We start from the raw sequence: 10062 nt of genomic DNA, 5'->3' as shown, positions 1-10062 counted from the left end.
CAGAGACACCTCTTCATCCGTGTGTATGTGTGTGTGTCTATGTGTGTATGTGTATGTGTGTGTGTGTGTGTGTGTGTGTGGTTGAAGGGGAGTTTGGAGATTACTCCATGGACAACCAAATCTGAGTCTCAGCCCCTCTCCCTGGGCCATATCTGCTTTATTAGGACCCTACCCAAACCCCAAATACTCAAGTCAGGGGAGGAGATAGAAGCCGGGTCTGGAATGTCCCCTCTGGGAGGTGGCCCTGGACACCATTCCTTGGATGTTCATAGAGAGAGGACGGGGTGCTGATGAGGGAGACGTGGGCTCAGGGCTAGAGAACCAGGAGACTCCGCTCTCTGAGCCCAGTGTTCCCATCACTCAAGTGCAGACCCTCCTAGGACCTCTCTCACAGACAGGGTCTGGGTGTGTCTGTGCACTTTTCACTCTGCTCTTAAGGCTCCCTTCCAGGAGATGAGCGGATGTGACATCTGGTGTCGCAGGCTCACCAAGCTGTGTCCCCACTGGGGCTGCAGGAATCCCACCAGAACATGAACTGACGTGTCCAGGGTCCTGCAGCCTTCCCTGGCCCTGTGAGCAAAGGTCGTAATTTGGGAAAAAAATCTTATTAAAAAAATCCCAAGCAAAGATGAACATATTCAGTATAAAATTACCTCATTTCTTTTCTCTGTTCTAATTTGGGGGAATGCCTCCGAGTTCATCAAGTACCTGTGCGGTCCCTAGGTGGCGCTCTTGAGTCATGGAAAAGTAAATGGTCATTTTTTTTTTTTAATTCAAACTTTTTTATCGTGAAATATAACACGTATAGAAAAAGTGCACAGGAAGATATTTGACAGTGCGCTGACTTATTCAACAGTAATCATATACAACCGTACCCATGTCTAGTAAAATGATATATTTTAGTATTTCAAAGACTCTTTCATGCTTCTCTCCATCAGCACCCTCGCTCTTCCCCAAAAACATGGGCGCAATCCCGGCGTCGGACAGTCTCATTCCGTTTCAGCTGTTTTGGGACTTTGTATACGGGAATTCATACACTTGACGTTCTTGGGTTTCTTGTTCAACAGCTTTGTGAGATTTAACTATGTTGTTGCATGTAGGTGTCATTTGGTCATTTTTATTGCTTCTTTTTGGTCCAATGTTTCACATACTCTCATGTTAATGGACATTTGTGAGGCTCCTGGTGTGACGCTGCTGTAAACGCTCTTGCACCTGCCTCAGCGCTCAGGGCCGCGCACTACCGTTAAATGCACGCGTGGGAGCGAAATTGCTGCCATAGACTTTTATATGTTAACCTTTAGTAAATACTGCCAAATTTATTGCCAGAGTTGACCACTCACCGTTCCAGCAATAGTGAATGAACATCGCCATAGATCTTCCATCCCAAAGCTTAGCAGTTCGCGGCGTTTTGATGTTAGCTGTCGACGGGTTTGTAGTGCTATCTCACGGCGTTTTTCTTTCGCATTTTCCTGGTTGCTATCGAGCTTGTGGATTTTTTCGTGTACTGAATGGCCGGCCGTTCATATTCTCTTTTCTGATGTGTTAGTTTAAATTTCTTCCCCAACGTTTTTTTACTGAAGTTGTTTTTCTCTCTTTGCTTTATAGGAGTTATTTCTGTGTTCGGATATGAGCTCTTTTCAAATATATATTTTGCAAATAATTTCCCACACTGTATCTTGACTCTCATGATTTCCCCCCCCAAAACCCCAGTAGATAGTTGTATGTCACAGCTGCACATCCTTCTAGTTGCTGTATGTGGGACGCCGCCTCAGCACGGCCGGAGAAGTGGTGCGTCTGTGCGCGCCCGGGATCCGAACCCGGGCCGCCAATAGTGGAGCGCCCGCACTTAACCGCTAAGCCACGGGGCCGGCCCTATGTTTTTTGATAGATAGAGTGCTTAGTTTTAATATAGTTGATGTTACCAATTGCCCTGGTTTAGAAGTGTAACCATTCTCCAGAGCAGTGTGTCTCATACTATCCTCTAAGACATTTATTGTGTTTTACTTTAGTTTTACCTTTTTCTTTAGAGGGAAACTAATTCTAAGAAGAGTTTGAGAAAATTTCATGTTTTCTTCTTAATTACTGGTGGCTTGGACTACAGCCGTTTATTGAAGACACTGTTCTTTCTTCACCTCTAGGCAATACCATTATTTGCTATAAATAAATTAAATCTGTGTGCGATGTTATTTGCCCTCTTGGTTGGTTCATGGGTCATATTTCCTTACTGTTAATTTTTGTAGCTTTGAGCTAAGCATTGCCTTCCATTAGAGTTGGTCCTTTATGTTCCCACATAAATTTTAGATTCAGTTTGGTTTCACACACACACACACACCTGAAAACACACACACATGGGATTTTGACTGGGATGACACAATGACTGGGATGACAAAAAATCTGTAAACTAATACAGTTAAAAACGAAAACTTACAATGATTGACTATTCAAATTCCTAACATGCTTCCATTTATGTAGGTCCTCTTTAAATTCTTCTTAATTTTTAATAAAAATTTAAATTTTAATAAAAATTGTATTTAAGGTGTACAGCAGGATGATTTCGTGTATATATATATATATATATATATATAGCAATATGATTCCTACAGTCAAGCTAATTATCATACCGTCTCACATACTTGCCATTTTTTTGCGTGTGATGAGAGCGCCTGAAATCTACTCTCTCAGCACGTTTCCGGGATTCTCCACAGTGTTATTAACTATAGTCATCAAGCTGCACATTAGATCTCAAGACGTCTTCATCCACGTGACTGCAGCTTTGAGCCCTGTGACCAACATCTCCCCCTCCCCCACCTCCCGCCCCTGGTCACACCATCCCCTCTCTGCTTCTATGTGTTTCACTGTTTTGGATTCCATATATAAGTGAGATTGTGTGGTTGCCCCAGAAAGCTTTTTTTTTTTTTTGAGGAAGATTGGTCCTGCACTAACATCTGTTGCCATTATTCCTCTTTTTTTCTCCCGAAAGCCCCAGTACACAGTTGTGTAGCATAGTTGTGGAGTTGCAGCTCTTCTATGTGGGACGCCGCCACAGCGTGGCTTGACGTGTGGTGAGTAGGTCTGCACCCAGGATCTGAACTTCCGAAACCCAGGCCACTGAAGCGGAAGACACGAACTTAACCGCTACACCACCGGGCCGGCCCTCCCCAGAAAACTTTGCCTTTGTTTCTTTGTGGTTGACAAACAACCAAACAGAAACCTGCTTTCTACCAAAAGGGATTTTGAAAACCAGTCATAGAGTCCAAGCCCCTCAATTGCTTTGGACAAGCTGAAGCTCAAGGACAGCGACGTGCCGTCTCAAGGTCCCAGGTAGGCTGACCAACCTCCTGGTTTGCCCAGCACCTAGAAGTTTCTGAGACAAGGGACTTGCAATGCTAAAATCTGGACAGTCTTGGGAAAACCGGGATGCATCAGTCTCCATAAAAGTTGGAGAGGCCTTGGTTATGTTTGGCCAATGCACGTTGTTGTCTGTGTGTTCACAGGGTGGTCTTGCTTGTGTCTCACCCTGTCACGGTCACAGAATAGCCTTGTGTGATGTCAGCTTGCTGTGAAATTGTGGATGTTCCACAGGAGAACACCAAGGCCTAACTGTGAGTGCCAGGCCAACCCCTGTGTGTCCAAGGCTGCTTCTCTCTCTCTCAGATCAAAGTTGCCCACAGTGTTCTCACTCCAAGTCTGAGAGTCCTCCTGGGGCCACAACAACTGAGATTTCTCTGTCCATTTCACATAAAAGGAGTGCGACTCTCAGAAAGGCCATGTAACCAATCTCTGGTGTAGCTGGGATCACATCCACACGTCCAGGCTGTGAGTTTCCATTGGCAGTCACCGCCACACTCACAGCATCACAGATTCTGGAGGAATGGAGGAATCCCCTGACACCAAACTTTTCCTCTAATGATTCTGAGGGATCCAGAAAGTTTTCTTTTTTCCAACATCCCAGTCCAATCTTCTGCTAACGAGCGACGATGCCCCAGGTGGTGCCCAGGAACCTCCAGAGACTGCAAGGGGAAGGGGCTTCCAATTACTCAGCTTCTCTGCTTCCTCAGTTCTTCCCCTGCCTCAGCTCCATCCATTCCCACTGGACTTTCAGGAGACTGTGTTGGCGACTGAAGGGGAAGATACAGAGAGAGGGAGATGGGACGTCCTTGTTCTCAGCGATACTGCTTGAGCAAGTGCTGGGATCCAAGGGTTTGTACATGGGCTCCTAGGAGTTACTTTCTTCTTCTCCCCTAAGTTCGAGAGCAGCATGGATCCTGTTTGTGTGTGGTCTCTTCATGGAAGGAAGGGGTGAAGTTCCTGGATTAGACCCTTCTGGTTCCAGGTGTTGGCTGGGTATGGGAGAAGAGTCAAGAGAGGATGTTCCACCTGATACAGCTTTATCTCTTCATCCATCCTTCCGTCCATCCACCATCCAAAATTCCATCCATCCATCCATGCATCCATCCATCCATCCATCATCCCATACTTTCATCCACCATCCATCCTTCCACCCACCCATCCGTCCAACCTGTTCCCACTGCCTCGCATGCTCTTCCTTCTCTCTCTTGTCCGTGCTAATACGGTCATTTTTTTCTTCCAACACTCTTCAATCACTTTCTTGGGAAGCATTCTTTACCCTCAGATTAGGGCACGGTCCCTTTCATTCATGTCAGAAACTCAAATTCCTACTAGTGCCGGGCAGATACGATAGTGTTCCCATGTGGTGCTGTCTCATCCTAGTTACACACCTGTCCTCTCTCATCCCTTCAAATGACAGCATTCAATTTGGGTGTCAGGTCAAAGGAGGAGATAAACATATACACACATATTCTTCCCCATTTAAAAAACAATTGCAGCCGGCCCACTGTTCTCTCCCGCACTGCAGCATACTCACTGCCCCTATCCTTCTACCTCCACCAAACTCACTCTCCTTTCCTTTTCATCTAGCAACATATTAGAAATCTATGTATATCAGTATAAAAAGCCGCCTTATTCTTTTCCTTTCTGCATAGTATTCTGTGTTATGGATGGATCATAGTTTTTTTTTTTTACCCTGTCCCACATTTACAGACATTGAGATAGTTTTCCATCTTCTAGAACATAACCTAGTACTTATATTTTTAAAACGTGTTTGAAACTAGTCCTGTTGATCTCTCATTTTACACGCTACCATATCTGTACGATGAATTCCTAGGAGTTGCAGAACTTGGTAAAGGACACATGCAGATTTGCTTTGCCAGGGAAGGGAGCACGGTGGGAACAGAGCAAGGTCTCTGGATGTTCCAAGAGCTGTGGGATCCCCTGTGTTGGTAAAGAGAAAGGTGGAGGAGATTGTGTTATTCAGCATCCAGGATGCACTCAGCCAGTCTTCTGCCTCGCGGCTCTCCTCTCACTCGATCCCCCAACTCATGTCACCACATGGTGGGGGCGATTCTTCCCATTTCCCAGATGAGAAGCTGACACCACGAGCAGTGAGGGGCCTTGGTGATGGTGACACCAGCTTCCAGAGCACGGTGACTCTTCCTTTGATGTAGGTGCCATGATCAGCCCCTTTGGGAACCCTTTTCCTGAAGGATGTTCAAATTCCTCATCAAGGACAAAGAGACCAGCACTGTCTGTGTACCTTTCGTCCTCAGTTCCCCTGATAGCCCACCGCAGGGTTTGAGGGTTTGTTTGTTGATTTATTTACATGCTTGTTGTCTATATCCTTGTCTCCACCCCAACTGGAATTATTTTGATTTCAGGCACATTAACTTCTTTATTACTTATCCATATACATAGAACAGACTCTCGGAAATGTGTAATAAACACTTGTTGACGGAATGAATGAATGAGTGAAAGGCAGGACTTGCTATTTTTCTTTTGGATTTCCTTTATATCCCCACTTCATTATTAATATTATTTTAAATATCTAGCCCTATCATATGCTAAGGGATTTCACTTCTTGGTAATTATCTTAAGGAGATAATCTTAGAGGTGTGCAAATATGTATGTATCATAATGCTTAAAGAAGTATTACTTGTTGCAATTAAAAATGGAAATAATATAAAATTTCAAAAATAGGGATTAAATTAATAAACCATGACACACCAATTGATGCCTTGGAATATAACATGATTTGCAAGGTTTATGTAAATTTGATTCATTTATATGCAAATATGTGAGTGCTAGCTTGTGAAGTGAAGAAGAGTAGGTTACAAAGTAAAATGAAATATATGTTTCTATTTTGCTTCTGTGTAGGCATTTGTGCATGTGTGTGTGTTTCTATGTGTTTGTGTATCCAAGAAATATGCTGCAAAGGAGTTATAGTAAAATATTAACAGTCGGCTATATCTGGTAATAGATTCATGGGTTTCATTCTATCTTTGCAGTAATTTTTTCTACTCCTGAAAATTTTGGACATGATTAATTGAACATTGAGTATTATTAATAACATAAATAGTTGCCTTTGTTTTTCACCTACAATGTGGCAGCCTCTGTGCTCAGTACTTCTTAAACATGATTGCATGTAATCCTCTCAATATCCCTGTGAGGAAGATTCTTTAATTATTCGCATTTTACGGATGAACTCAGGATCCTGAGGGGGCTTTTCCAAGTTTGCACAGCAGCTGAGTGACAGAGCTAGGATTTACACCTGGACAAAAGTGACACCTGAGGATCACACACCCTGTCTCCATTCTGGGTGTGATTACAGGAATCTATGCATGTGTTAAAACTTATAGAACTGTAGACCAAAAAGATCAGTTTTATGTACATTAATTTAAAACTTAAAAATGTAAATTATTTCACTTGAAGAATTAATAAATGAATGAAGTAGGAAGAAAGAAAGCTCTGCATATCCCACACTTGAAAGGAAGGAGAATAAGAGTTCTGTTAGATCATGACGGATGAACACAAATATGACACCAACCAGACATATCAATAGGTGAATCAGGACAGAAGGAAACATTCTACAGCTTAGGCAGGAGGATAAATGACAGTTGACACATGGATTCAGCGTCCCAGACTGTGGTAAGTAAGCTGGAGAGAATCCTCATCTGAAGAGGGCAGGTCCTCATCCCCATCTCTACGTAAATTTAAATGTTTTCATTGCTAAATGTGAGCCAGTTAAAGAACAAATATGAGCCAAACTTACTACACCAGTGTTACTTTTCCAATTTTCCTTTAGGCTGTCAACTCGGTGAGGGCAGAGCCTGTTTCTCTTGTTCTCCTCTGTTATTCCACTGCTGGGGATACAGTCTGGACTTAGTTAGTAGCCAGTCAAAAGTGATTGTTAAACGAGTGACTGAATCCATTAAAGAAACAATGAATGACTCCATCCACATATGGACTCATACGTGAATGACTCAAGTATAAATGAATGAATGAAAAATCCATTAATCAATATGTAAAAGAATTAATGAGTGAATGACCCAATCCATCCAAGAAGACATCAATTCACGAAGCAATGAGCGATTATATAATTGAATGAGTCAAAGAGTGCTGCTGAATTCTAGAGTGTACTAAGCAACGTTTCCAGCATGGGACACAGCAATGCAGGGTAAAGGGGTAAGACTCTGGGCAGCAGTGCCCAGGAACACATTAATGTCGGTCCTTGAAACAGTCAAACCTTATCTATGTGAAGCTGCCAGTTTCGGAACAAACTCTCAAGATGACCCCTATTTTTCCACCCAGCTAGAGTCTCAGAAGGAGCATGGACAGCCAGAACAGCACAGAGGAGATCACCTTCATTCTACTCAGGCTCTCCCAGTACCCACGGGCTCAGACCATCTTCTTCTGCCTGCTCCTCATGTCCTACATCATCACCCTTTGTGGGAACAGCCTCATCCTGCTCCTGATCTGCTATGATCCCCAGCTCCACACGCCCATGTACTTCTTCCTCAGAAACCTGTCCTTCCTGGACACATGCTACACCACGTCCAGTGTGCCCCAGATGCTCATCAATTGCTTGGTGACCATCCCCATCATCTCGCTAGGACAATGTTTGGCCCAGATGGCTGCAGGACTTTATCTGGGTGTGGTGGAATGTCTTCTGCTGGCCGCCATGGCCTATGATCGCTGTGTGGCCATTGTTGACCCCCTGCGCTACTCTGTGCACATGAGGCCCCAGTGTTGTGTCCTGTTGGCTGGGACTTCATGGACCGCAGCCTTCCTGCTGACTGTGGTTATCGTACTGACCATGCCATTGGAGTTCTGTGGTCACCATGTCATCAATCACTTCTCATGTGAGCCCCTGGCCCTGCTCAAGCTTGCCTGCTCTGACCTGAGGTTCTACGAGTCACTCATGCTGGGCATCGGTGCCCTGACCTTGCTGGCTCCTTTTGCCTTCATCCTGGGCTCCTGTGGAAGGATCCTGGTGGCCGTGCTGAGGATGTGGTCCATGGAGGGCCGTGGAAAGACCTTTTCCACGTGTGGATCACACCTCACAGTGGTGGTCCTCTTCTACGGCACAGCCATCTCCATGTACGTGATGCCTCAGGACAGGACCATCCATGACCGAGACAAGATCATCTCCATCTCCTATGGCATCCTCACCCCCATGATGAACCCCCTCATCTACAGCCTGCAGAATAAGGAGGTGAAAGGGGCCTTCAGGAGGCTCATGGGGAGAAAGATTGACCTTAAGGTATGACGTTGAAGGGGAAAGAAACCATTATTATTTTTAAAGTGTCTACTTCTCACTGGGAATTGTGCATAGTTATTTGCAACAATTTTATGCAGAGTGTGTTATTCATAGACACACACATACTAACTCACATTTTGTGTGTGCGTGTGAGGAAGATCAGCCCTGAGCTTACATCTGTGCCAATCCTCCTCGTTTTGCTGAGGAAGACTGGTCCTGCACTAACATCTGTGCCCATCTTCCTCCACTTTATATGGGACACTGCCACAGCATGGCCTGACAAGTGGTGCATCAGTGCGCGCCCGGGATCCGAACCCATGCTGCCAGCAGCAGAGTGCACACACTTAACTGCTGTGCGACAGGGCCAGCCCCCAATTCACATTTTTCAAAAGTGGTTCTATGATACTGTCTCTACCAGGAAGAACAGACAGTAGAATAAAGGATGAAGTAAGTGGCTAAAAAAAGAAGGAGCCTCATATCCTCTGTGTGTGTGTTGCCTCATAAGTTTTCTGTATTTGGAGGGTAGAAAGACACAAGCAGATGTTCCCTTCACATGTTGACCTACTCCTCTCACAGCTGTTTTCAGGCCTCAGCAAGAACTGACTGTAGCCTCATCTGCTGCCTCAAGCTCAGCATAAGAAGCTGTAAATGGCGTGTGTGTTGCAGAGGCACTGGCATTGCTGCCTTAGTGGTCTCTGCCAGCTTGTAATTTCCTGCCTGCATAGTGTCTCTCTGTGAAGAACTGTGAAGGATCTGGGATTTCACTCTAAATACAAAATAGCCTATTACGTGGATGCTGGTAGAAAACAAGAGACTTTTGAGTCAGAGACAAAGGACTTTCCTACTAATGGGTTACGTAGTAACCAACAAGTCATGTTAGTCTACATCACTTCTCCATGTCCTCCAAGTCCCAGAAGGGTGACCCAAAGGGCCTGTGATGGATACTAACAATGCCATTGGTTGTGTGTAAGAGAGGAACACTGAACTTAGAGGATTCACTGCTCTTATATTCAGTGGAAGAAAAGATGCTCCTTGTGTAGTAGAGAGATGTTCCCTCATGCTGCAAAGTTTCTTACTGCAAATGCGAGTCTGAGAATTGTCCTTGGGAAAGAGTAGTCAGGTTTGCAGTCCTGCCATACCCAGAAATAAGTGCCTGGACACTCAGGACCCAGTGATAATTGCTTTTCCAAAGACTCTCCCTTCCCCCTCCAGTGCTCTCTTGTTTGGTCCCATTTGGTAAATGGGGAAAACTGAAGCACATAGAGTAACAGAGACTGGTCCAAGACCCACCACTAGACGCTGGCACAGGCAAGATGGAAACCAGTTCATCTGATGTGATGCCCCCTTGCATCACATCAACGGTGAAAATATTGCAAGGAAAAAACTTGATATTAAGTCATCAGCTGGCTGTGGCTCCCTTCTGTTCTGGCCTGGCTGACTTAGACCTT

General features: G+C 44.7%; 1 protein-coding gene across 1 annotated transcript; it reads left to right on the top strand.

Moving 5' to 3' along the window:
* Positions 1-7684: 7684 nt before the first annotated feature.
* On the top strand, positions 7685-8623 carry LOC101400285 (olfactory receptor 13H1-like). Its single transcript, XM_004439221.1, has one exon. The coding sequence runs from the start codon at positions 7685-7687 to the stop codon at positions 8621-8623; it is 939 nt and encodes a 312-aa protein (XP_004439278.1).
* The last annotated feature ends 1439 nt before the right edge of the window (positions 8624-10062 follow it).

This window comes from Ceratotherium simum, chromosome 33, assembly GCF_057802395.1.
Source record: "Ceratotherium simum simum isolate JZ-2026a chromosome 33, ASM5780239v1, whole genome shotgun sequence".
NCBI classification, from domain to species: Eukaryota; Metazoa; Chordata; class Mammalia; order Perissodactyla; family Rhinocerotidae; genus Ceratotherium; species Ceratotherium simum.
This window is presented reverse-complemented; position numbering and strand designations above follow the sequence as displayed.